General features: G+C 35.5%; 2 protein-coding genes across 11 annotated transcripts in view; one reads left to right on the plus strand and one right to left on the minus strand.

Annotated features, from left to right (window-relative positions):
• CARF (calcium responsive transcription factor) overlaps positions 1–9,084 on the minus strand; it is a 65,030-nt gene extending 55,946 nt beyond the window's left edge. For 3 of the 9 annotated variants that reach the window (XR_001602911.2, XR_001602912.2, XR_001602910.2), the window contains exons 1-2: positions 8,716–9,080; positions 5,287–5,453 (exon numbers count right to left, since the gene is read on the minus strand). The gene's annotated coding sequence lies outside the window, so the exon portion shown is untranslated. Of the gene's footprint in view, positions 1–5,286; positions 8,396–8,715 lie in introns of those variants that run through there. The other 6 variants (XR_015714914.1, XM_016208873.2, XM_016208868.2 and 3 more) reach the window with 4 other exon arrangements.
• Positions 9,085–9,575: 491 nt separating this feature from the next.
• On the plus strand, positions 9,576–26,616 carry WDR12 (WD repeat domain 12). Of its 2 annotated transcripts, none has more exons than XM_087819662.1 (14): positions 9,576–9,592; positions 10,268–10,380; positions 12,752–12,846; positions 15,431–15,525; positions 16,368–16,474; positions 17,550–17,665; positions 18,234–18,388; positions 20,097–20,142; positions 21,547–21,632; positions 23,104–23,244; positions 23,362–23,467; positions 23,636–23,768; positions 25,363–25,435; positions 26,240–26,616. In XM_087819662.1, exons 2-14 carry the CDS (start codon positions 10,340–10,342, stop codon positions 26,315–26,317), a joined length of 1,272 nt encoding a protein of 423 aa, XP_087675788.1. In that variant the 5' UTR covers positions 9,576–9,592; positions 10,268–10,339; the 3' UTR covers positions 26,318–26,616. The 2 variants fall into 2 exon arrangements, with proteins under 2 accessions (XP_087675788.1, XP_016064363.1); XM_016208877.2 differs by lacking the exon at positions 9,576–9,592 and adding an exon at positions 9,644–9,730.
• The last annotated feature ends 1,330 nt before the right edge of the window (positions 26,617–27,946 follow it).

A 27,946-nucleotide genomic window follows, 5' to 3' on the forward strand; every position in this document is an offset into this window, starting at 1 on the left:
CATCACCCTAAACCCTAATTTAAATGTATACCTTATACTTTAGATTTATTTAGCATATATATTTGAATACATTAAAACTTATTTTTCTGTGATAGTATGTAAGCATTCATTTGTAAAATTAACCATTTCATAAATCTATAAGGTTAGCCATTTCCTATTTCCAAAATATTGAAACTATTTCTACCTCAAATATAAATTGTAATAGGTTATAAAATCACTCTTATTTTTAATATATAACTATGAAATATCTTTAAATTGCTTCTCCTTTAAGATTTTAAATTTTCACTTGTATTCTAATCTATTACAAAAATTCCAAAAAATTGTAGTTGCTTTTTGAGCTGTAAGAGAAAAATTTTATAACTTTCTGTTCTGAAGTTTTTACACTATATATATGTGTATATTTGTGTGTGTGTGTATATATCTTAAGAATATTTTTAAAAAGGTGTTTAAAAAATAAAAAGAAAATTCTAATGACAATATGGCAGATTAGACACCATAGAGGACTCTCTTGCTATAAAACAAAATATAGAGAGTTGATCTAAAAATCTTTGTGTCTGGGATCTGCTACAGGAAGTAAAAAACCAGAGGCCATTCCCCATCCTCCCTCCTCTCCCCACAGGAAAAAAAAAAAGCAAAAGCTGTGAGCTAAAACCTAAGTGATAAGCACAAGCAAAGAGAAAAATCTCCCCAAAGGCCAGTGCTAATACACATTTTATGGCTGGGAAACTGGGGCTTAGACAAGCAGCTGATAGGGCAGGAGACTTTACTCCCAAGATAAAACTAAGAACTTGAAAGGTCCTAAACCAAAACTGTAGCCTGGCTTTCAGTAAGAAAAAAATGCACCTATTATTTGGAGGAACACAAGCCCAAATAAGGCTTTGGTTTCCTTTTACATTAAGATCAATGGCAAAAACACAAGGAAATAACCACCATAAGAGTCAGCAAATTTAGAAACTCCCTAAAACCTTCAAATATTCAACCCATATAATACTGAATATAAAATAATTATTTAATGTTTAAAGAAATAAAAAGAATGAATCACAGCAATAAGTAGGCAATGAGAGTATCAAAACTGAAAAAGAACCAAACAGAACTTTCAGAAATGAAAACTGTAATTGCTAAAATTAAAAAAGCAATGGATAAGAACATATATGCATTTATGCACAGCCCATGGACACAGACAGCAATGTGGAGAAGGCAGGGCAGGGTAAGGGGGCGGAGGCTGGGTAGAGGGGAGAAGGGAGGGAATAGGGGACATCTGTAATAGTGTCAACAATAAAAAAATATATCTGAAATATTTAAAAAGAAAGAATTACTAAATTGGTAGACAGATTTTAAAAAACTATCCAGAATGCATTATAGGAAAAACAGAAATAAAAAATACGCAGAAGAGAAATTAGAAAAATAGAATGAGAATGTACACCATATCTATAATTGGAGTCACAGGATAGAAAAGAGAAAATGGGTGAGACAATATTTGAAGAGATAATAGCTGACAATTTTTCAAAACTGAAGACATGAATCCATAGATAAAGGAAATACAAAATGCACCAGGATAAATCAAAAGAAATCCAAATGCAATGTAGTGAAAATGTAAAATTCTAAAGAAAAACAGAACTGAATCCACATATTGATCTAATTGCAGACTAGCAAACCTTAAATGCATACTGTTAAGTGAAAGCCAGTCTGAAAGGCTACATACTGTATGAATCCAAATACGTGCCATTCAAAAGGCAAAAAAAAACTATAAACATAGTAAGAAGACCAGTTGTTACCAGAGGTTGGTTATGTGAGGGTAATGGAGAGATGAGCAGATGAAGCACAAGAGATTTTTATGGTGATGAAATGATTTTTTTATAATACTGTAATGATGGATACATGACATTACACATTTGTCAAAATCCATAAAACTGCGTAACACTAAGAGTGAACCTTAATGAAAATTATGGACTTTTGTTCATAATAAAGTATCAATATTGGTTTATTAATTTTAAGAGATGTACCACACTAATGCAAGATGCTAATAATAGGAAAAACTGTTTGCTGGGGAAGGGGTAAGTAGTGGGGGAAGAAATATGGAAACTTTTGTATGACTTGCTCAGTTTTTCTGTAAATCTAAAACTAAAACTGTACTTAAAAAAAAAAAAAAAAAAAAAAAAAAGGCAATCACGGTGACTGTAAACTAAAGCCAATAACAAATCACAGTATATAAACTTCAAAATTATCTTGAAATTTTTGGTTAAGTTGCTACACTCTAGAGTAGACAATGTTGGAGTTAGGGTGTACGAGAAAATATATTATTTTTTCATTAACTTCTAAGATAAAAACTGAGAGGGTTTTGTTAGTAAAATGGTATAAAACAGTCGAAGAGAGTGTTCTGTAGTCATGTAGTATGGGTTTGAATTTCAGTTTAGTACTTACTTGTCAAATTAGTTAACCACTACTCTGAGCTTTAGTTTTGTCATCTGTAAATTGGGAATAATATTGCATCCATCTCATAGGGTTGTTATAAAGATTAATAATGTATGCAAAGGGCTTGGTGAAGTTCCCAGTATACTGTCAGTACTCAATAAATTATTTTACTACCTATAATTATGCAAACTAAGGTCAAAATTTCACCTAAATAGATACCTAAATATACTAAATAAATCCTTGAAAAAATATAAAAACTTTTACTCTTTAAGATGACTAATAGGCTGTATTTCAATATTATTGTTTAGTTTAAAAATTCACACATCTCATAAACGTAGTAGAGAAAAAGCTTGGGGTTAGTCTAGATTTGATAAAAAAGTCCAAATTGTTACTTTCTCTGAACTTCCATTTCTAGTTCTTTAAAATGAGTCAGTATGAGTGAGCTCTAAGATCCCATCTAGTTCTAAGATTTTGTTTCTAATAGTTGGTTATCCTGATGATTTAAAAAATTCATTTGACTATTGTTTATTGACTGACTTCTAACGTGCACTGAGCAGAAAAATAAATTCTATTCACAGAGAAAACTTTTACAAAGTTTAATTCCACTGAAAATAAGTCCTACTGAGGGACTTATTAAAACTGAAATAACTACTGTCATGAATATAACATAATTTTTAAAGTAAATTAAATATACTGAAATACTGTCTAAACATGATATTAAGACATACTTTTGAGAGCTCTTTATTTACTTATTTTTGTTAATACTCATCCAAGGTTATGTTTTCCATTGATTTTTAAAGAGAGTAGAAGGGGGCAGGGAGGGAAGGGGGAGGGAGGGAGAGAGAGAGAGAGAGAGACATCAGTGTGAGAGAGGCACGTTGCTTGGTTGCCTCCTGCATGTACCATGACCAGGGCTGAGATCAAACCTGAGACCCTTCAGTGAGGGGGCTGATGCTCTAACTGCTGAGCCACACCGGCCAGGGCTGAGAGCTCTTTATTTTGATATTTAAATATAAGTACTTATTATGATAGAATAGATGATTTAATGTCTATTGAATGCTTTTAAACTTAATTATTAGCTAGATTAACAATCACTCTACTACTCTGTGATGTAGGACCTATTATCACCGTTTTACAGAAAAGAAAATTGCTCTCTGCTCAAGGTTATAAGGTTATAATTTACTGAGCACTTACCATGGTATAGAGCTATGCTAAAAGTGTTTTAGATATGTCATTTATTTAATCCTTTCAACAACCCTTCGATTCAGTTACTTTCTCCAATTTCCATATGAGGAAATAAGACTCAGACAATTAAGTAACTTTTATCAAGGTTACAAACATAGTAAGTGGCTGAGCAAAGACTCAAATCTACATGTATTGATTGATCTCAAAGCCGACTCTATTATTATAACAGAAATGTTTTTGAGGGAACAAAGTTCCCTCCTTCCTTCATTAGTCATAGCTTTAAATCTTTTTTTTTTTTTTTTTGATAGGTTAACAAATTAAAGATGCTAAAAGAGGTTCTTTGTTCATTGGTTCTCAACTTTCCTTGGTTGTAATTTAATTATGGGCAATCCCTAATACACAAAAGCCCTCCACCAAGCAATCTAAAGATCTCTGACCTCATCAGAAAGCTATTCAAGAGCTTGGGAGAAGTTATAAACTGCAAATAGCTTAGGGGCAAGAATTCTAAAAATGTACTCTTAGCTTCCTAAGGTGCACTGATCTTATTACAAATTATCCCTTCTGGCCTAAATTTTTTTCATTTTATTTAATTTCTTTAACCCTGTCTAAAATTTCATCAATGAAATTTTCTTTAAAAACATTTTTTTTAATTCATTGATTTTAGAGAGAGAGGTAGGGGAATAAAGAGAGAAACACTGATTTGTTGTTCATGCATTCATTGATTGCTCCTTTTATGTGCCCTGGCCAGGGATGGAACTAGCAACCTTGGTGTATGGGGATGACACTCTAACCAACTCAGCTACCCGACCAGGGCTCATCAGTGAAATTTTCATTGAAGTTAATAAGTATTTTCTCTCAAAAAGAAAACTTTGTAAATAGTATCAGTCATTAACAAATTTGTGTAAATTTACATAAGGATAGCTTTCTTCCTTTAAGGTAAGTTAAAAACAGCTACAGTGAAAAGTTTAATTTAGAGGTGAGAAAGCAAGTACATCTGAGGCTCAGAGCACTTAAAAGGGATTGGGCAGGCCTGACTGAGCTAGATGCTGCAGTGAGGATGTGGGGCAGGATGAATGTCCCGGAAGTGTACTAAAGCAGGGGCGGGGACGATGTTAAAACGAGGAAGACTGCCAAACATAAACCACTCACTTCAGAACTTTGCCCAGACTGGGATCCTGCCAATGGAAGAAAGATAACTTATTTTTCTAATGTCTTCTGGGACCTGAAAACTCAAAATTTTCCTTTCAGTATGTAGTACAATACAACTGTACTGTGAGTTAAACAAGCTTTTAGTGATTGCACTGGGAAAATACTACTTAGTTTCTGCACACAAAATTGCGTTTCATTATCTATTGACCTAACCCATTGCTGATCTGGAGATTAAAAGCACATTTTTAAGAAAGACACCCTTTTAAAAAATAATTTGAATGCAGTGTAAAGTATTATTCCTTCCTCCCCTAATCTTTCTACTAATCTGCATTGCCTTTAAATATGTCAAAGTAAAGTTTTTTCAAGAATGAAGATATTAATATTAAATAACTAGGTATTTTCCAACAGATAGCCATAAACATAACAAAGTACCTATGTGACTTACAAGGTATAATGTGACTTTTTCCTTAATTTGTAATGGACAATAATGAACTTTTATGACAGCTATTGCTTTCAATTAGTTAAAAATAAAATTATTACCTTCAGGAAGTAGCTCAAGTTTAAATTCCAGGCCTCAAGCATTCTACTACCCCCCAAAATGCCCTCTTGTCCACTGAAGCTCTTCTTTTCTGCGGCGCTAAAATCATGATAGTAGTAGCTTCATTTATGTGAAAGATATAATTATGTCTTCATAGCAGCATTTTTCTCTGTAATGAGAAGGTATTCAATGTATATTTTATTTTCCTACACAGAAAGAAAAATACTAGATTTTGTTTGCAGGTTTTATTATAAAATAGCCATTACAAGCCTTGTATAGTGGAACCGTGAGCTTACTCAACCGACGAGAACGAAAGACTAGAACTGACTTTACAGAGAACTTCCCTTGCCTTGTGATAGGTGACTTAACCTGTTTCCTTATCTAACACCAGGCATTTGGACTAAGTTTTTGTTTCAACTCTCACATTCTAGAACTACTGAAACAAAGACCTCAGCAGCAAATTACATTTTTTTCTACAATGAAAATATTTACTAATAGAGCATCTTTTGGAGCCATGGAAGCTTCAGAATAAAGGCCTCCTCCCGATACCCCACCCCTATAAAACCCTGAAATTGATCTGAGAAGCTTATTTCTTAAGCAAGTAGCCTTGGGGTTGGATAAGAGAACAGGAGAAAGTATTAAACATGTCACCTATACAGCTAATGATTGGACTTCAGAACACACACTAAGGCATTAAATTTTGCTGGCAAACTGCTTTCTAGAATGTTTTATACTACATTTAAAAAGTGGATTTTAGCCTGGACGTTGTCGACTCACGAACCAAGAATTCACCAGTTCAATTCCCGGTCAGGGCACATGTCCAGGTTGTGGGCTTGATCCCCAGTAGGTGGTGTGCAGGAGGCAACCGATAGATTTTTCTCTCTATTCTTCTCCTTTCCTCTCTCTCAAAATCAATAAAAACATTTTTTAAAATGGATTTTACCTTATTGCAAAAGCAAAGATTAGGAAGAAATTGTTAAGTTAGATGTTTTTATTTATAGGGAAAAAGGGCTTTTTATTGTTTATACATATTTACCATATGGCAAAGAGGAAGAGACTATTCAGGGTGCAGTCACTCATATCTCTGTGGGCCATGCTTGGGCTACTGCTGTTTTGATTTTATTCAAGAGCATTTCTATTTGTTCAAAAACTTAGAGGCAATCCTCAGCTGTAATTTCTAAAAATCTGTCTTAATATCTGATTATCTTGTTTTCTCCTATAGACTTTTATGTAGTAAAATTTATCCATTAAAACCAATAGTCTGAGGATAAATCCCCAAACAGCTAAAGAATAAAGCCACTTGAGGTTTACAGTTTCTCTTAATTCTATGCACCTTGTTTAGTGTCTCAAGATTTAAAGCATCCTGAAATCTATTCAATATCAGTATCAGATCTGATTGATGACATTTAAAAAATATTGCTCAAAAGTACTTTAGAAAATGTCTTTCATCTTTTAGAGCAGGTAAATGACATAATGCACCTTTTATGATCTATACAAAATTAATATGAATCAGTGGTGTCAAAATTAAATAAGACTACTAATTCACAAATATTTTATAGAATAATTTATTTTTTAAAGATGGGTGAAAGTTATAGCGTGCTAAATCAACATCAAAATTTTAAATTTATGTAAATTTATATAGAAACAGTAACCTATTTTAACTTTTCATTTTTCAGTGAAAAAAACTTCAGGCTAGTGTTCACAGTGTCTCTCTGATCTAAAGTTGGTCCTCCCTATAAATTCCCCTGTGATCTTGGTTACTATCCATTTCTTACCACATATGGACACACCCCTTTTTACCTCTTTGCTCTTTGAGAACTTTACAAATTATTTCATGTAATCCTCACGATGACTCTGAGGTAGATCTTATTATCTGTATTTATAGGTAAGAAAACCAAAGCTGTCAAATAACTTCCTTAAGGTCACAGAGAGCATTAGAGCTCAGATTCAAAACTAAGTAGGAAGAAAAACCAACCCAGAACAATTAGGACTTCAAAGCCCATGGAAGTCTTTACATCATACCACATCATGCCGTCATATACAAAAAAACCAAAAACCTATAATAAAAAAATATTTTCCAAGCTTCTGTTCTCCAGATAACAATGTGTCTTCATGAGGACCATAGTAAATGAACCATGCAGGAAATCATTAAGACCCAAACTTTGCAGTTAATAGTCTAAGTAAACTTAAAGAAGGCACTCCAAGTAAAAGCACCTAACTACCCCAGGTATTGCATGGCGACACCGCCAAATATAAGACTGTCACTGTTGAAAACACACCAAAGCCATCATACTGGGTGTTTACTTATTTTGGAACACTTAAGTAGTTTTTCCTTAACTAAATTTCTCAGTCAAATGAAAAATGTATTTTTGTGAATTCAACGTTCTGCATTGCCAATTTCAGTTTTATCTTTGAAACCTTCAGGTTCTGTATCTTACTGATATTTTTCATTTTGAATTAAGATCAACCTATATTGACTCTTATCAGGTACTATATTTTTATTTTGATAAATTTCAAGTTGATAGTATTAATCTACTAATTAATCTAATTAACTATATTTTTAAAAGATATTTTGACCAATGAGATATTACCAATAATTTTAAAATTATCTGAAAAAGAAAATTAAGATTTGAGGTTCAGTGAAATTTAATTCAGGCAATTTTACTGCTGTAACTAAAAAAATCACTAATGATTAAAGAAGAATGATGTTTAAAACTTTCCACTTCTACCAAATTAAAAAAATATGGATTACATATGGAGCCTTCAATTAAGCAACCGTTTCAAGCGTCAGGTGGTCTAACTTCTTTAATAAATAAATCCTCACCACTACAATGAATCACATGGTTAAATAACCACCCAGTCATTTAACCAGCCCAATCCTTTCCTAGATCTTCAGCAAAGAGGTTTTATAATTTTATTCCTCTAACCACCAGGCTATTCTCCCTTATCTGTTCACGTTGGCAAAGCTAGTTCAATTGGCATTTGAATGGCAATGATGGTAATAACAGTCAACATTTACTAGGTGGCATTTACTTCTCACAGCTGACCCAAGTGTGGCGCAGAGGTTAATAAATACAGGGGTGGGCAAAAGTACGTTTACAGTCGTTGTAAGGAAACAGACCCTCGGGGTACGATCACAGTAGCTTTGTTAACTGTTTCCCGTACCCACAACTGTAAACCTACTTTTGCCCATCCCGTAAGCAGTGAGGCAGCATTCGAACCCCGGCATCGGGTTCCGGGGCCCCTACTCCAAACACTGAAAACAGTCCTAGTGTCACGTCATTGCTATCTAATAAAAGACTGGTTTTTGCTTACAATTGTTTAAATCACTTCTTATAGTCTATGATTGACTGAAATATCGGGTGTCTAAAGTACATCTTTAAGCAACTTGTTAAAAAAGGAAAAAAAAAGAAAGCTTTAGTTGTCTTCACCTGTACACATACCGCTCTGCCCACAAATTTTGCAATCCAGTTCTGCCTGATTCTAAACTGCAGTCTCTTGAAGTCCCCTTCTTGGAGCTTTTCTGGCGAACGCCTTAAAAAGTGACTGAAACCTGGACAGTCTCTCTCCACCCATCCTCCCTCAGAAAAACAACTAAATTTAACTAGAATAATTACCGGTCACTGAGAATAAGACATAAGCCTTAGAGTAACTTCAAGACCCCAAAAGTCAAAAAGCAAATACGCCTTTCCCCTTCTAAACATAACATATAAAGGGGCTCATAAAGAGCAAAAAACGGGACGCGGGGCAGCGCGAAGGGCCACACTCTGGGTGCTCCCGCCCAAGGGTCCGGGTCCTTCTCCGCGACGGGGGCACGTCCTCGGGCTCGGCGACCCTCCTTCTCAGGGCACCTAACCTCCTTTTCCAGCCCGCCTCCGCGGGACCCGCGAGCCCCGTCCCGGGCAGGGGCTAGTGGGCCTCGCCATGTAGGGCCCGGGGAAGGACCCGAGATGGGGTGCAGGAGGCGCCCCCAGGGTCCCGCTGCGGCAGGGGCGGGGGCCAGCGGTTGCTTAGGGACCGGGAGGGTCAGCAGGTGATGGGTGCAGGAGGCAGGCGGAAGAAAGGGGGGGTTGGGAAGTAGCGTCCGGTCCGTCCGCGCAGCCAGCTCTGTCAAACCTCCAACTCCCCCAGTCCCGCCGCCGCCGAGAGCTCTACAGGGCGAGGAGGGAAGTCCACAAAGTGCTGGAGCAGAGGGGAGAAAATTCAAAACGAGTCTACTCAACCTCGTCTTGGCTCCGAGGCCCCGCCATGGAGACCAGCGCAATGCGCAGGCGCGTCCCCTCCGAGCGCGCAGCGCGGTAGCGTGAGGTAAGACCCCTATCGGCCGCCGTCGTCGGCTTCGAGTCCGATTCCTCCTTCTTTTGTATTTCCTTCCTCTCATCTGGATTTAAAGCGTGAAGCTAGAGGCGAGAGCCCACGAAGAATCTCGCTAGTGACGTTCTGCTTGTGAGTATGCGTGGTAAAAGTGGAACGGCTTTAGTAAGTTAAAGCTGAAGACAGAGAAAATAAAATAAATACCTGGCTGGAGTGGGGATGGCTTAATGCAAGTAAAATATCCTGAGGGCAGCGTGGCAAAAATGACTACAATTCCCAGTGGTTACAGCGTCTGAGAAGCGCTGCTTTCTGGGGGTTGTAGTATCCAGGAGGTTGAAGTATCGGGTCTAAAGACACCCTCTTACATTAAAAAAACGAGAGCGAGAGAGCAGCAGATTTGATTTGGGCCTTTCTGTATCTCCATACCCGATCACAGGCCTAAATATATGAAAATGCAAAAAGATTAAAGGGATACTCCGTCTTTAAGACTATGTTTTCCTAATCGACGACTCCTAAATCTAGGAATAGGTAGTTGATGTTTGAGGGCTGGGCCTCTGGAGAAGGGCCTCGTGGTCTGGCTCGGTGAGGAGGCCGGACGGGAGAAAGCGGAATCCCAGCCCCGTACCGCAGCTCGTGCTCCCCTGAGCTGCCTCTTTTTGTAATCCTAAGGGACCAGAGAGCCCGCTGTCGGACTATTACCCCGTGCGTTTCCGTGGGCAAGTTTTGTGTGTACCCCCCGCGATGGCTCAGCTCCAGACACGCTTCTTCACTGACAACAAGAAGTAAGCAAGCTCCTCTCCTCTCTTCTCTCCTCTCCCCTACCAGCGGTCCTTTCCAATGACTCCTTCGGTATAACCTTGTGGATCCCAGTGTTTGCTTTATTCACTTTTACACTCCCCTCTTTTTCTTTTCCTGGATTCCTCGCTTGACCGTATTTTCCGCTCAAGTGTAAGCGGTACCTCTCGAGGATTTCTCAGGGACAGACCTGTGATACCTCCTTACTGCCAAGCTTCTCAGATTCTATACAGTTTAAATTGTGAATGTACAGGAGCCAGAGGTCTTCAGGCTTGCTTCCCGAATGAAGCGTGTTATGTAATTTAACAATGGACCAAGTCATTACAGGCTCTCTGCCAGTGGTGTTTCAGTATGTGTGTGTATATATACACCTCTGTGTGCATACATGTGTATATATACACATTTTTAACAATAGTCCCCAGGTCTGTAGCATTCATTTGAAGCCTAATTTCATTCTGCCTTATGGTGTGTTTGTAGCTTTATGAGTTGACCAGGTAAATCGTATCCACTCCTTGTATTGTTGCTTACATAGACATGAATTGTATTATCAATGCACATGAGTACATATACATAGTCTCAATACTTCCCAAGGAATGTGATGATGCAATATCATGGCCACTGTACTTTTTCTAATTGAAATTTTTATTATTGTTGATTCACGTGAAGTCTTAAGAAATACACCACTGTATTTTAACCCGTGAGATGTCATATGTGTATATATGTGTGTGTGTGTGTTCTCCAAAAATATATGTTCTGGTCAGTAAAATGAGGGGTTAAAATAATTTTATTAATCTATATTTATATAATTTACATATATATATTCATATATGTGCATGTGAATCATGCTACTCCTCCCCCTCCCCCATTTTACTGACCCAAGTGGTAAGTGAAAAGAAGAATGGAAAATTTTGTTCTGTTACCTTTTGGAGAACCTAAGTAACTGCTTACTATTTTTGGCATGATAAATATATAACTATAGCCTTACGAAAAAGTGTAGTTTGAGGACCATTAACATCAGCATAACTTGGGAGCTTGTTAGAAAAAGCAGAATCTCAGCCTCCACCCCAGACCTCCTTATTTAGAATCTACATTTTTACAAGCTCTGAAGCCCCCCACCCCAATTGCGGCAAAAAAAGACTTACTGCAGCATTTCTTGATGAGCCCTGTAGCTTCCACCTTAACATCTTTTGAAACTCTTTCATTCCCCACAAATACAGCTTCAATTTCAGCTTATGGAGATTTATGTTTTCTTGTCTTTTTCTATTTATTTTTGGTAAGAACTTTGAGATGTAATTCACATACAACAGAATTCACACATTTAAAGTGTTCAATTCAGTGGTTTTGCAGAATTATGCAACCATTACTATAGTAAATTTCAGAAGATTTTTTATTACCCTTTAGCTATTACTCCAGTCCTTCCACTCCCCCAGCCCTAGGCAATAACTAATCTTTCTGTCTCTGTATTTGTCTGTTCTGGACATTTCATATATGTGGAACTATATAATGTGGTCTTTGGTGACTGGCTTGAAGAGTCATCCATGTGGGAATATGTATCAGTACTTCATTCCTTTTTATGGCCAAATAATATTCCATTATATGGATAATACCACATTGTTTCCATTGTTCAGTTGATGGAGATTTGGGTGCTTTCTACCTTTTGGCTATTAAGAATAGTGGTGATGTGAACATGTGTGTTCAAGTTTTTCTTGTGTACATATATTTTCATTTCTCTTGGGTATATACTTAGGATCAGAGTTGCTGGATCAAATGGTAAGTCCATGTTTAACTTTTTGAGGAACCCCACCAGCAATGAGTAAGGGTTTGATTTCTCCACATTCTAACACTTATTGTCTGTCTTGTCTTTGGTTGCTATTTACAGCAAAATCACACTTTCTGGAATAGGCTGGGTGGGCAATTTAATAACTTTTATCCATTGTTTTGCTGCTCTCCCTGCTTTTCTGCACTCCTGCTTTCTATCCCTCTTTCATGGGACTCACTTGCTGTACTTCTACAAAACAAATCACAGTATCAGTATTTGAGTATTTATTTTGTATAACAACAAATGCCAGACTCTACTCTCCCAATCCTTTTCTCTAGTTGAAATGAGCTATGGCTTCTTTGTTCTCCCATTTTATATATTATTTATGATATTATTCTTACATAGTTTCATTGTATTTGGTTACTACACTTTAACCCTTTCTGAGAACAGAAACCATGTCTTCATTCATTTTGTTTACCCCATGAAGCCAAATGTCTGACATGTGTTAGATACCCAAGAAATGTTTGTTGTATGAATAAATGCACATTCGTTAAAATAGTCTGTGGACTTAATCTTGATGTTTTATTTCTTTTTTATAGATATGCAGTAGATGATGTCCCCTTCTCAATCCCTGCAGCTTCTGAAATTGCTGACCTTAGTAACATCATTAATAAATTGCTGGAGGCCAAAAATGGTGAGTAAAGTTAGGAAATACCACTAACTACAATAAATTCCATCACATTAATTTTATTTCCCTTTTTTGGCCTTGTTTTATAATACTGCATGCATTTTATAATGGTAAAATTTATAAATTTTAACATATGGGTTTCCCTGCTACATGATAATTTGAAAATGCTTTGAAATAAAAGTTTTCAGAAAAAAAGGTATTTTAGTTTAATCTGTTTTTAAGACTGTGGAGATAAGGTGGTTGAGATTTAGGAATAAAGATTTTAGTATAATAGTTGTGATGTAGAAGTAATCAAGACATTGTGATTTTGCTGAAGAGCGCTGAGTTGGGTAGGCAGAGAACAAGCATCTAGGGCTTGGGACTCACTTGCTGTACTTCTACAAAACAAATCGCAGTATCAGTATTTGAGTATTTACTTTGTATAACAACAAATGCCAGTATTCATACTGGTATTTTTTTAAGTATTTAGAATTCATAAAATGAATGGATGAAACATTTATAAACATGTAAGAGTATCAAGTAAAACATTTATAGAGATACAAATATTAAACATATGGTATGTGTGAACATAAGTTATTAGCCCATAAAATTAATATAAACAATGTATGCAACAATATTGATTAAATAAGGCTGGCCATAAATTGATAACTGGAGTTTCATGATAGGTTTATGAAGGTTTATTATAATGTTTAGTCTCCATTTTTGCATATGTTTGAAATATTCTATAACAAGATGGTTTTTTAAAAGTAAAATCATGTATGAAATAGACTTAAACATAAAAATTGAAAGTAACATAAAGTGTGATTTTTAAAAATGAAATTTGTTGATGGAGACACCATTTAGAGGCAAATGTTTTTTATATATATATCTTTATTGATTTCAGAGAGAGGAAGGGATGGAGAGAGAGATAGAAACATCAATGATGAGAGAGTCATTGATCGGCTGCCTCCTGCATGCCCCTGCTGGGGTTCGAGCCCACAACCCCGCATGTGCCCAGACCGGGAATCCAGCCATGATCTCCTGGATCATAGATGGATGCTCAACTGCTGAGGCATGCCAGCCACGCAAGGCAAGCATGTTTTTAAGCAGATGTTTCTGATGACCCTAGTTAAGTTTGAGATGATGTTTTTGAACAACTTTTCAGGGGCACAGAGTCTGCAGTGTTTTCATTTCTAGCAAGCTGTAGTTCTTGATTCAGAGATAGTCACATAGCATTTACTATCAGTCTCTGTCTTTCATCATGGATGTATAGAGATTCTGATGCATACCTTTTTAAATTTCAAAAATGTTATATATTCTACCTATTAAAAAGTCTCGAACTAGAATAAGAATTATTCTTACAATAGAAGCTTTGCAATACCAACATATTGTTGTTATCCAAATATTTGAATATTTTCTAAACTTGTACATGGACATTGGTTTGTCTTTTGAGTTGAAGGTGCAACTTATTCAGATTTCAGATTTTTAAAAAGTAACAATCCAGTCAATGAGGGCATTCTTTCAGAAGGATTATCTCTAACAAATGCAGAAAGAAGAATTTTTACCACATGGTAATTCCAAATCAAATAATGGATTTAAGCAGTGATTATTGGTAGCTTCTAAAACCATTAATTAGGTAAAAGACTGATAGAGAACATGATGGGTGGGATCGTATCGACATCATCTGAACCCAGAGGTGGATCTTAATCATAAAAAGAGACACGGTGAGATAACGTGCTTGCTGAAATATATAATACTGTAAGTATTCTCGTGTGTGTGTGTGTCCCAAAAAAAGGGCAAACCTGAAATCTAATCAGAATTGTCTAGATCTTCCTCATGTACAGGATATGTAGGTGGTAGAGGAACATGTTAAATGACACTTTGGAAATGTAATCAACCAAACCCAGAAAGTAAGAAATATTTTTAAAAAGACAAATGACCCAGCTTCTTCAACAAATAAATGAATGGCAAGGGAAATAAAGAAACTGTTAAAGATTATAAGATATATTATTATAAAATACATTAATCAAATATAATTTGTGGAATTTGGATACTGATTCTAAAAAGCTCACTGTAAAAATAGGAAATAAGGAAATATGAACATTGGCTATTTGATAGTCAAAGGAATAAAATATTTTAACGTGACTTTTTAAAAGTCTTTATATTGTAGAGATACATACTAAAGATTATAGATGAAATGATACCAGACCTGAGGTTTGCTTTAAAATAAAGCAGTAGAGGGAGGAGTTTAGATGATTATCCATGAGGTAGTAACTGTCAAAGTGTGTGATGTGGATGGGGATTCACTGTTATCTCTACTTTTGTATATATTTGAAATTTTTCATAGGATAAAACATTTTTTTAAAAATCAAAGTAATTATACCACCAACAGTAACAAAACAATTTTACCAACAGAACAAAGTGTTTCTGTTCTTAAAAGTCATATAATATACTGGGATACATGGCCTGATTATGCCATGGAGAAATTCTGGAGAAACTCGGAGGCTTCACTGGGATAATAGGTACCTGTTTGTTTTGGGGTCTGTCATATACCTCTGGCAATACCACTTCAGGTCCTAAGAGTGATGATTTTATTATGCATTTTCTTTAGAGGTCCACAAACATGTGGAGTTTGATTTCCTTATCAAGGGCCAGTTTCTGCGAATGCCCTTGGTCAAACACATGGAACTGGAAAACATCTCATCGGTAAGTTCAAATGTTTACCTGCTCTATTTTACTTGTTATTATCAGATAGTGTAGGTAAACTCCATTTAGAATCAGGCTGAATCTACAGCAACCAATGTCCTTTTGATTTTTTTTTTCTCCCTAGAAATTTGAGCTTCAGTTTTTTATATATTCATGTTTGAAGTCCTTTCTTCTGAGAGTATATTATTCAAGAAATGCAGATGAATGAATATGGAAAGATACCTTCATATTTGTGGAAAGGCAATAGCAAATACATGTTTAGTACTCTAAAGATGTACAAAATGATTATGTACATATAACAACTTATAGTTAAGGTTATTGTGATTTGGAATGATTTTTCTCCCTTTCCAGTTTTCAAACTTTTCTTAATATTGCTTTTATCATTGTAAAATTAATTTTGGGAGGCAGTTTTTAGAACTGTGGTAAAATATACATAAAATTTATCACTTTAACCATTTTTTAAATTTATAATTCAGTGACATTAACTACGTTCACAGTATTATGCAACCATCCCCACTATCCATTTCCAGAACTTCATCATCCTAAATGGAAGCTCTGTACCCATTTAACAATATGCTTTTGTGATTTTATAATTTAAGTCTCTTATATTCTTTTCCCCCCCACTTTTATAAGTTTTACAAGGTCATTAATACTTCTTAATGGTAATCAGCATACTGTTAGATCAAATAAAGTTTTTCACCTTTTGTATGGCTCCAAATTTTCTGGGTTATGAAAGGGACAAACATGAAGGAGATATATTAAATTGAGGGTCCTTTATCTTCATAATGTACCAGTTTAAGACTGCACCACCTGATTGATTTCTGGTTTCTCTCTGTGACTAGGAAGAGGTGGTGGAACTAGAATATGTGGAGAAGTACACTGCACCTCAGCCAGAGCAATGCTTATTCCATGATGACTGGATCAGTTCCATCAAAGGGGCAGAGGAATGGTATTGCCAAATGAATGTTCCTATATCCCGTTTTTAATGCCACCTCCATCAGTCTTTTTAAGTGCCTGATGGGAGTATTCTCCTCTGATTTCTCTTTTCTTTGTAAAAATAATTTGCTATATATGTGTCTATTAGCAAATTTTCTGTGTCATGACATTTTTATTCTGAATAGGTCAAGTGTCAGGGCATTTATTTGATTTATGTTGCTTTTAAGACCAAGGATATAATTTGTTTTATAGAGGGGGGAAAATCCTTTTGTAGTCACATGTCTCCTGGCCTGCTATGATGAAGATGCAGATCATGTTATTTTAGGGCTAAAACTGACAGACTGGAATCAAGAAATTATGGATGGCTCAGAACAAACAGCCACTGGCCTTACCTGTAAAAAACCACCTCAAGAGTGGTATATAGTGGTAGCTTACATTTAAAGAATGTCTCCTTGCCCGGCTGGGCATGGCTCAGCGATTAAGCATCGACGTATGATCCAGGAGATTGAGGTTCAGTTCTCAGTCAGGGCACATGCCTGGGTTGTGGGCTCGATCCACAGTCGGGGGCATGCAGGAGGCAGCCGATCAATGACTCTCTCATCACTGATGTTTCCATCTCTCTCTCTCCCTCTCCCTTCCTCTCTCTGAAATCAATAAAGATATTTTTTTAAAAAAGAAAAAAAAGAATGTCTCCTTGGAGTTACTACACAAAGTTACATTTTTACTAATTTTATTTTTCCTTTAAGTGGTTTTACTGTTTTTCTATTTAATGATTTTCACTGGTTAAATACAAAGGACTGTTAGGCTTTACAAGCAACTTGCTTAGCTTTCCTGACAGTTGTAGTATTTACAACAATAGTAAAAATGAAATCTAGGATTTCTCAGTTATGTTTTTATTTTTAGCAGGTTAGGAAAAGCCAAATGTAACATCTTCTGTTCTAATGTGTTTTTAAATCTTAAACTTCATGTTAAAGGAGAGTTTAAAAGTATAATCCTCAAGATTGACTTTTTCATTACCTTAGAAATATAATTGATTTCAGGGTTTGAAAAAGCTGCTTTTTGTATTTCATAAGATTTTTTTCTCACAGGATCTTGACTGGTTCTTATGACAAGACTTCCCGGATCTGGTCCTTGGAAGGAAAGTCAATAATGACAATTGTGGGACATACAGATGTTGTAAAAGATGTGGCCTGGGTGAAAAAAGGTAATTATATCAGATAATATATATTTTCTGCCCTAGCTGGTTTGGCTCAGTGGTTCGAACATCGGCCCACAGACTAAAGGGTCCTGTGTTAGATTCCAACCAAGGGCACGTACACTGGTTACAGGCTCTGGACGGCTGAGTGCGGGAGGCAACCAATCAATGTGTCTCTCTCACATTGATGTTTCTCTCCCCCTGTTCCCCTTTGTCTGAAAAGCAATGGAATAAATTTCCTTGGGTGAGGAAATACATATATAAGAGAGAGAGAGAGTGTGTATGTTTTGGGTTTTTTTTTCTCCAAGTTAAGATTGTGTTAAGCTCTTATAGTATATTTTAATCATCCCTCTACACTGTAAGTTAGCTTCTTTTTCAAAGCTGGACATAATGAGCTTTTTAATCTTTTTTTTTATCCAGATGTCCCCCTTTTCTTCCCCATTGACCCTCTCTACCCCACCCCCAGCTTTTTTATCTTTTTAACATTTTTCTCAACAACATCAAATTCAGTTCTTGGTTTCAGAGCACGGTGTATTTTAAATTTCCGTACATGTTATTCTTGTGCTCCTTTCTTCAGACAACTTGTCTTGCCTACTACTGAGTGCCTCTATGGATCAGACTATTCTCTTATGGGAGTGGAACGTAGAGAGAAACAAAGTGAAAGCCCTACACTGCTGCAGAGGCCATGCTGGAAGTGTGGATTCTATAGCTGTTGATGGCACAGGAACTAAAGTAAGTAGCTGCTATGTTATCAGTACTGTGTTGAGTTAGACTTTGAACTTCTTATACAAAAATTTGTTTCTATGTATATTCATTGTGATTGGCCTACTTTCATAACAATTGGCGACTAAAGAATATGATTTCTAACCAAAAAGTAAATACTCATATAATAAAAGAGATTCACTTCCTCAGTCTGAGTATCTGGTTTAGAACTAAACTGCAGAAATTTTAAGAAATCGGGTAAACAAGCAATTTCTTTATGTAACCTTAAATCATAGTGATCAACATTTTCAATCTTTCAGCTACTCACAGTGCTATCATCAATTGAAAATGTCTAGTTCATCATCTAATAAGCCTTAGCATACACTAAGGTTAGTGTTAATAGAAGCTGTTTTACTATTATCACTGACTTTCTCTGTCATGACAAAATGGTAAAAGCTAGTTAAAAGGAAACAAACCTGAAGGCCACACTGGTATTGACTTACGAGGGATTACAGACTCTCTGACCATTTGAAAGTTCTGTAAGCCACTGTGAAGTGTTCTGGATTTAAGTGTTTCTGCAGCATTTCTTTGCCAGTTAGTGTAACAGAGGACATTTGATGCATTCAAAGTTAAAGATTTATTATTATTACTTTGATTTGAGAGAGAGATCAGTTTGTTGTTCTGCTTATTTATGTATTCATTGGTTGATTTTTGTATGTGCCCTGACAGGAGATTGAACCTGAAACCTTGGCATATTGGGAGGATGCTCTAACCAACTGAGCTACCTGGCCAGGGCCAAGATTTATGATTATTCATATCTGATCCCTCAAGAAGGTTTACATGCTGTCGTGTCCAAACTTAAGTGAATTAATAACTGTACCCTGTCTTGTGGCTGTAAGAGAGAGGAACTCATCTAGAATTTTTTTCAGCTTAAAGATTATGAGATCCGCCCTGGCAGGTTTGCCAGTTGATTGGGCATCGTCCCATGCACCAAAAGGTTGCTGGTTCCATTCCCTGTCAGGGCACATGCCCAGGTTTCGGACTCAATCCCCAATAAGGGGCACGCAGGAGGGAGCCGATCAATGTTATGCTCTCACCAATGTTTCTCTTTCTCTCCCTCTCCTTTCCTCTCTCTCTGAAAATCAATAAACTATTCTTTAAAGAAAAGAGAAAGAAAAGATTGTGAGATCCAAGGAAAGAGTGAACCACCACGTCACAGTCAGGGTGATAATGCATTTGGGTCTTAGGAACCAGGGAATGGAGGCTTGAATGTGGCCAGCACACCCTTCCATCTCATCTACCCAGGTTGACGTTAGTCTCTCTGAACCTCAAACTGGTGTTTTCCACATGGCAATAAAACTTGGCCTTCAGCATTCTCAGGTTTTACATTTTGTACCATCTGTACCTGGGAAAAGACTAACTTCACTCTCTGGAATACAAGTTTTTTAAAAAAAAGGTCCTGAAGGAGAAAGAGACCTATTGGCATAGTGGAGGTCAGTTGTACTCCCTGTTCTAAGCAACCACAGCCAGGGCACCAGGCCATAGAAGAATGGCAGCTCCTTCAGTTGCCATGACACTGAAAGTATAACTTTCAGGAGACCAGGAAGACAGGCAGGTGATACCATAGTAGTAAGGATTTCTGAGCAAAGTAAAGGTTTTAAATTAAATAGAAAAAAACAAGGAAAATAATATAATGCATTATATTACAAACTCTTTCCTTTCATATATATCTGTTCAGTTTTGCAGTGGCTCCTGGGATAAGATGCTGAAGATCTGGTCTACAGGTAAATAAAAATATTTCTTTTACTTTGACTTATTAATGATATTTCAAGAATTTCATTGAAAGAGTTCTTTTTAATCCATATTTTACCAGAAAAAAACAAAAAAAAAAAGGTCCAGGGCTTTGTAGGACACAAAGGAGCATAGTATAAAAAAAAAATAGTATATTACTTTGTGTTTCAAAATGTTTTCCTACCTCACCATGCCTGTATTTACTGAAATACTGCAAGTGTCAATAACATGTTTGGTGTAATGGGACATAACTGCCTGGTTCTCTTATTCAGGGACCTGGAAATAAAAATACTTTCTGAGTAATTTTGATACTTAAGCTGACTTATTTAAAAACACCAAAAAACTTTTAATACAGTTTTACCAAAGTTCTTACTTGGAAAACATAGATTAGAAGAAACAATTAGAGGAGGAAGGGGAAGAACAACTCTCAGAGTAAGGTGCCTTTATAGTAGTAAGAAGACACTGAAAGAAGAAAAAAGGCAGGGGAAACCACAATATTTAAAATTTTAAAGTAGTAGTCTAGAACTATTTATTGCACAGGTAAACAGATGAGAATACCTCTGTTATTTCTGAAGTAATTGCTATATTACAACATAATACCCTAAATACAGTTTACGAAGCTTGAAGAGTTTTAAATGATTATGTGTAAGATGGCAGAAAATAAATAATCCACTTTAGTAGATATTCCAAAAATGCGTAAATAACGGTTTTGAGGCAGAAAGTGGCTTGTTTAGAAATTTTCCCCTTTGTGGAATATTTAATTTTTTGATAGTTCTGGGTAAATGAGATATATATATTGGTTGTTACCCTTAAGGCATTTATAGTCTAGTTTGGGAAAAACTTTAAATTCATAAAATAATTACAAAACATTAAAATATATGGTTTTCCATCTGGGGTTTGCTACCTGGTCAAATGATGTGTAACAAAGTTTTTTTTTTTTAATCAAACAAAAAATAACTATCTATGAAACACTTAAATTCATTGTTAGAAAAGTAAAATAGTACGTAGAATAAACGTGGCTGGAATGTATGTCCTTTTACTATGTGTTTATCTCATGGCATTCTCTTCATAATATAAAAACAATCTGGTCAACTAACAGTAAACAATTTTTCATAGATATGGTAAAGTAATGAATATTCATAATGATCTTAAAGACGTAGTAAGATATCAAACTGGTTAGGTTCTAGGATTTTAATATACTTTCCTTTTTACTTCCTTCTGGAAGACTGATAACCTGGGAATTGTTTTTCTGTATCCAAAATAAGTCGGAATGTCTATTTATTCCCCAGCCAATTGAGATAATATATACCCAGAAATGGAAGAATTCTTTGAGACTGTTTGCAATTAATGTTTACCATAATTTTTTAAAATATCAAATCTAATTTTCTATGATACAGTCCCTACAGATGAAGAAGATGAAATGGAGGAATCCACAAATCGACCAAGAAAGAAACAGAAAACAGAGCAATTGGGACTAACAAGGGTAAGTATTTATGAGAACTGCTATACTTGGCTTAGGTCTGTAATGACAAACATAATTTATTATACTCTTTCCTACTTAAATTTCCTTTTGTCTCACCTTGCTGCTGGAACCATAATTAAATTTCCTTTCAGTAGATTTGTAAATTTTCATTAGAAATCCTCCTGTACTATACTACATTTATCTGAGTCTTTGAATGGAGTAGCATTGAGCCAGGCTTACAGATTGGCAGGTTGATTAGTTAGCTGCTTTATTTGACCTCATGGTACACTTTGAAGTAAGATCTTTCCGTTGTTAAAGTTAAGTGAAGCATCTCATTACCTAACTGTTTAATAATGATTGTTTCGTACACTGAGGATGTAATTCTCACTAGGGATGCTCGGGGTATATCCTAAATCACCAGAAACTAAGAGTTTAATTGAGGTTTTGATTTCATCTTATAGTTACTACATCCAATTAAATCAAACTCAGGAATTTCACCCATATTCCTGTTCTGTTAGAAAGATATTTGTGGTAATATGTTAATATACTTAATGAGAAGGACAACACTGAGTCAGGTTTAGAAAAGCATTTTTTCATTCATTCTCTCACAGCTGTAATGAACGTGCAGTAAATGAAGCACACATTTGCACATTACCCCTTGTAGTCACCAATAAGGTACCTTATAAAAATTATTGAAAATGAGTAATAAAGTGTGATCATAAATGATTCATCAAACTCACATAAAATGCAATAAACAGTGGCACTTACTGGCAGTAGTGATTTACAATTTAAAGCATTTAAACATGAACTGCTAAATTGCAAGAGGAATGATCTGGCAGCAACTCAGCTTCCGTATCACTTAGTCTAGTAGGACAAATTCCTTGCATTTTGGATATTGTGCCAATTGTAATTTATTGATGCATATCCTTGATGTTGCAACTGGTAAAGAATATATCTGAGAAGATAATTTCTTGAATTATAAAAATTCTTTACATAGAAGGAAGCTTTTTTTTTTTTTGGCCTTACCTTTAATTGAAGTTTGGCATACATATAATTAAGGATACAGCTCAGTGAATTTTCACAATTGTGTATACCTAAGTAATCACTATCCAAATCAAAACATTGAGAATTATCAACACCCTGAAGACTCCCCTAGCCTCCCTGGCAATCTGTAGACCCTAAAGGTAATCGCTGTTGGGACTTGTATCCTAGATTAGTTTTATCTGTTTTTAAACTTCATATAGTATCTTTGAGATTATAAGCTGTATGACCTTGGGTAGGTTGTCTTTCTCAGCTTCAGTACTTCCATCTACAAAATTAAAACATAAGTATCTGTCTTGGAGGATTGTTATAAAGAAGAAATAAGCAGGATATAAAAGCCAAAGCACCTGACAAAATATCTGGCACATGGGCTTCAGAAGTACTAGCTACTATTAGTTTCAATTACTCTGAACTGAAAATGCTTTACCTTTTGGGTGTCTTTCATTTCTAGACGCCTATAGTGACCCTATCTGGCCACAAGGAAGCAATTTCCTCAGTTCTGTGGTCAGATGCTGAAGAAATCTGCAGTGCATCCTGGGACCACACAATTAGAGTGTGGGATGTTGAGTCTGGCAGTCTTAAGTCAACTTTGGTAAGAGATAATTTCAGTTGTTCTCTGATTAACTTTGAGCTTTTAAATGATAAGCTTCTAGAGATGATTACATTTAACCCACCACGGTGAAATGTCCTTTCCTTTTTATTTTTTCAGACAGGAAATAAAGTGTTTAATTGTATTTCCTACTCTCCACTTTGTAAACGTTTAGCATCTGGAAGCACAGATAGGCATATCAGACTGTGGGATCCCCGAACTAAAGGTGAGTCATGGAAACCACTGAAGGAAAAATATGTGTAAATAACATCAATTTCTCTTCTCACTAGAGATGTGTATAAAAAGATACTTTTCTACATATTTTCTTTTTAGATTTGTTCTGCCCACTTCTAAAATTCAATAATTGTTTTTATTTTTTTTTTGCTTTCTTCAGATGGTTCTTTGGTGTCGCTGTCCCTAACCTCACATACAGGCTGGGTCACAGCAGTAAAGTGGTCTCCTACCCATGAGCAGCAGCTGATTTCAGGTTCTTTAGATAACATTGTCAAGCTGTGGGATACAAGAAGGTATATCCTATTTAAATCCACAAAAGAAATATATCAATTGCCTGTTTACACAGAGAAAATGAAATAAATACTGAAATGATAAATATTGGTATCAAAAAGAAAGACCAGGATCAAAGGCATCTATCTTCTTCATGTTAATATGTTGTTTTTGCAGCCTGAAAGAATTTGAAATATAACTATAGAAGTAGGCCAGTGGTCTCTGAATAAATGGAACTGTGATCAAATTATAAATTAGATGTTAATAAAAAGATAGCCAGATATTAAAGATTTTTTTTAACTCATGGGCTAGTGCTACGATACTAGTATATGCAGAGTGCCCCCAATAAAATGCATACACAATATATTTACATACTTTGGTAGGATGGAGAGGCATTAACCAAATACATGTTTGTTGTTATTTACCTTAAATCTGCTTTCTAACATCCTTATACTACCTTATGATAGATGATTTGTTAATATCTAGAAGGTATTTACGTTTTAATTGGATACTTTACTTTAGCAATTACCATAGAGTTTCTGATAATAGTAGTTAAGGACTACAAAGAAAATAAAGCAGAGTAGCAGCACTTCTTTGGGGAAGGCCTCTCTTTGAAAGTAGTATTCTAATAATGAATTGAACAATGTGAAGGTATGGGCCATGCACAGATGATGGCAGAGGGAAAAGCGAATAAGGTGGGGAAATCTTTGCATACTGACAAAATAGCAAGAGAGCCAGTGTTGACAGAGTGGAGTAAGCAAGGAGGGTGGCTGTACATGAGTCAGGTAGTGGTTATATTGAGTAGGACTTTGTAGACCACGGTAAGGAATTTGGGTTTCATTCTAAGTGTGAGGAGGGCGGCTTTGGAGGTTTTTGAGCAGGGGAGAAAGAATGAAAGCAGAGAGGCTAATACCATAATTCAAGAAACTGAGAACAGTGATTTGGACTATGGGGGATAGCATTAGAGGTAAGTCGTTGGATTTTAGTATATTCTGAGGATAGCTTTTTGGCAGGATTGGCTCATAAAATGAATATAGAAATGGAATCTAGGATAATGCCTCTTTTTTACTGAGCAATTGGGTGATTATTGGTGCCATTTGCTATGATGGGCAAGAGTAGAAAAAGAAGTTTGTAAGGGAAAAATCAAGAGTTTTTTGGTGGTTTTAAATTTGTAGTGCCCATAAGACATTCAGCTGTCAGCCAACTGGATATATATACCAAACTCGGGAGAAGTTCGGCTAATATTTACATTTGGGAGCTATCCGCATATAGATGGATAGATAAAGGGTTATATAAAGCCATGATTCAGGGGTAAAGTAGTAGTAGTAGGGGTAAAGTAAAGTAGTAAAGGAAGTATGAAAATGGGCCTACTTATAAATTTTTATAAATAAATAGCATTTTTCCTGAATAAAGTTGTTGTAGTAAGTCTCAGTTGTTTGCTAATGATACAGGAAAAACAGGAGAGGTGGTCAAGTAAATACCCAGAATTTTCATACTGTGTGGTTATAGAGGCAAGTATGGTGAACTCTGTAAGTTTTTAGGAAAGTGTAAGTGATTATTCATATATGTTTTAGTACTATGAAAAGCATATAACATGTCAGCATTTTCATCTTTTAGTTGTAAGGCTCCTCTCTATGATTTGGCTGCTCATGAAGACAAAGTTCTGAGTGTGGACTGGACAGACACAGGGGTAAGGTATTATTAGTTATTTGGTGAAGAGGGAAATACATTAGAAAAAATCTGGTGTTTGTGTTTGCAGACTAGTTTCAATATAGCTGATATTTATAATTCTGTATTCTAAGTTTCCATTAATATTATTCTTAAAATCTCACATCCCATTCAAAGAAGGAACAAACTTGTCCTTTAATGTTAGGAATAGTATAATTTGAAATTTGAAATTTTTAAAGCAATTTTGTTCTTATGAGTATTTTAATGAAATATTTCAAGTCCATGAACTTGCTATTTTATACTATTGGGTCAAAGTATTTCCCATTTAGAAAAATCTTATATAATGAACCTAGATTATAAAATGTGTTTAAAGAATTACAGTTTAGTTATGTTTATGTATATGCATAAGCTCTTATTGCCTAAGAATTCTTTTCAAATATATAGGTCTTAGGGCTACTTGGGTAATTTGTAATATCCATTTACCCACAAACAATTAATGTGCTGTCCTTTAAATACTTAATTTTCTTAAATGGGTAAAACTATATTACTTTCCAAACAATTACTTAGCAAATGCTTCATAGAAAGTACAATAGCATATTCACCTTAACCAAATTCAAATTATCGCTTTAAAGCTTTCCTATACTGTATTACAATATAGTAGTGAACACTGGTGTAACCAGTCCATTGAAGTATTACCTCTCAGTGCAGGTTAACTGCTCATCCATAATTGCTCTGTAATCAGAATCATCAGTATTTACTTAGGTTTGCTATCGGATGAAATAACTGTCTTTACTTCTATTTGTGTGTTTTTTCTCCTTTTATGCAGTTACTTCTGAGTGGAGGAGCAGACAATAAATTGTATTCCTACAGATATTCACCTACCACTTCCCATGTGGGGGCATGAAAATGAATGATAAATTTGCCTACAGAGATTCTTTCTGTAAATGTAATTAATAAAGAATACTTAGATTACATCAGTGCAGATCACCCTTGATAATAGTTATTACTGTCTTTATTTTGTATTTATTATATAACATTTTGCATTTTTAAAATAATAAAGTGTGGTTTGCATTCTCTACCTTATGTAAACTCTTGAAATTAAACTGAGTTTTTTATTTCTTTTTAAAGGTATTGGTTTGAATTAAGATTTGCTTTTGAAATGCTATATAAAGCATATATTAAAAATACAGTACTTGTCCAGTTTTTGATGTGTTTTTTTCTGATGGAGAAACAACTTTTTAAAGTTAGCTGTTTTTTAAAAGCATGTAAAAAACTAATACATTTTAATACAGAGAAAATTAGAAATACAATTTGCTTTTGGTAAAATAAGTAATGTCTAAGTGTAATAAGACTTTGTAGGTATTTAGAACATTAGAACATGTAGATGTTGCCAACTTATTAAGTTGAGATACTTTAAGTGAAGTACTTCATATGAAAGATATGTCACAATCCTTTAGAAACTGCATACAGATTTCATGGTAACCAGGAATCCCCTCAACCATACTTAATCTTGTGTATAGATAAGAATAGATTCTGTAGACCAAAGTTTTCAGTCAGTATTAGATACAAACATTCTACAAATTTTATAGCATTGATCTAAATTCATATGTTATATACAAAATACTTAAAGTAAATGCCCTCTTAAAATATGACTTCCATCTTTATTTATTTTTATTTTTTTTAAACCCTCACCCAAGGATATTTTTTCCATAGCTTTTTAGAGAGAGTGGAAAGGAGAAAGAGGGAGAGGGAGGGAGAAAGGGGGGGGGAGAGGGGGAGAGAGAGAGAGAGAGAGAGAGAGAGAGAGAGAGAAACATCCATGGGTTGTCTCCCATACACACCCCAACTGGTGCCAGGGATTGAGCCTGCAACCGAGGTATGTGCCCTTGGCCAACGCTGTAACTATAGTCAAACCAGTTAGGGCATGACTTCCATCTTTAATGGATTGGCATTCCTCAGGCAGAGCACTTCAGCTTCTGAATAATATATGGGGAATGAGTTTGATCTCATCACTAGATTCTATTGCAATATATGTTTTTCATTGATTTGAGAGGGTGGGGAGGGAGAAACATCAATGTAAGAGAAACATGATTGCCTCCCATATGTGCCCTGACTGGGGATCAAACCCACGACCTTTCAGTGTACAACACAGTGCTCTAACCAACTGAGCCACACCAGCCAGGGTTCAATATAGGTTAAAAAAATTTTTTTTTAATTTTTAAATTAGAGTTGACATACAATATTATAGTAGTTTCAGGGGTATAATCCTATGATTAGACATTTGCATAACTTACAAAGTGATCACCTCATAAATCTAGTACCCTTCTGGCTGCAGTTGAGAGCCAAATTAACAGTGGATTAAACCAGGTGGGAATTTAGTTTCCGTGTGGCAGTCCAGGGCTGGTACAATGGTTTTATTCCACACTCCTCAGGGACTCAGGTGGACTCTACCCCATTAGACAGACCAAGAGCTATAGCTCCAGTTACATCATTTCTTAGTGACAGTACATTTTAATACCCAAAAAGTGAATAA

Source organism: Miniopterus natalensis, chromosome 8, assembly GCF_054644295.1.
Source record: "Miniopterus natalensis isolate mMinNat1 chromosome 8, mMinNat1.hap1, whole genome shotgun sequence".
Taxonomy (NCBI): domain Eukaryota; kingdom Metazoa; phylum Chordata; class Mammalia; order Chiroptera; family Miniopteridae; genus Miniopterus; species Miniopterus natalensis.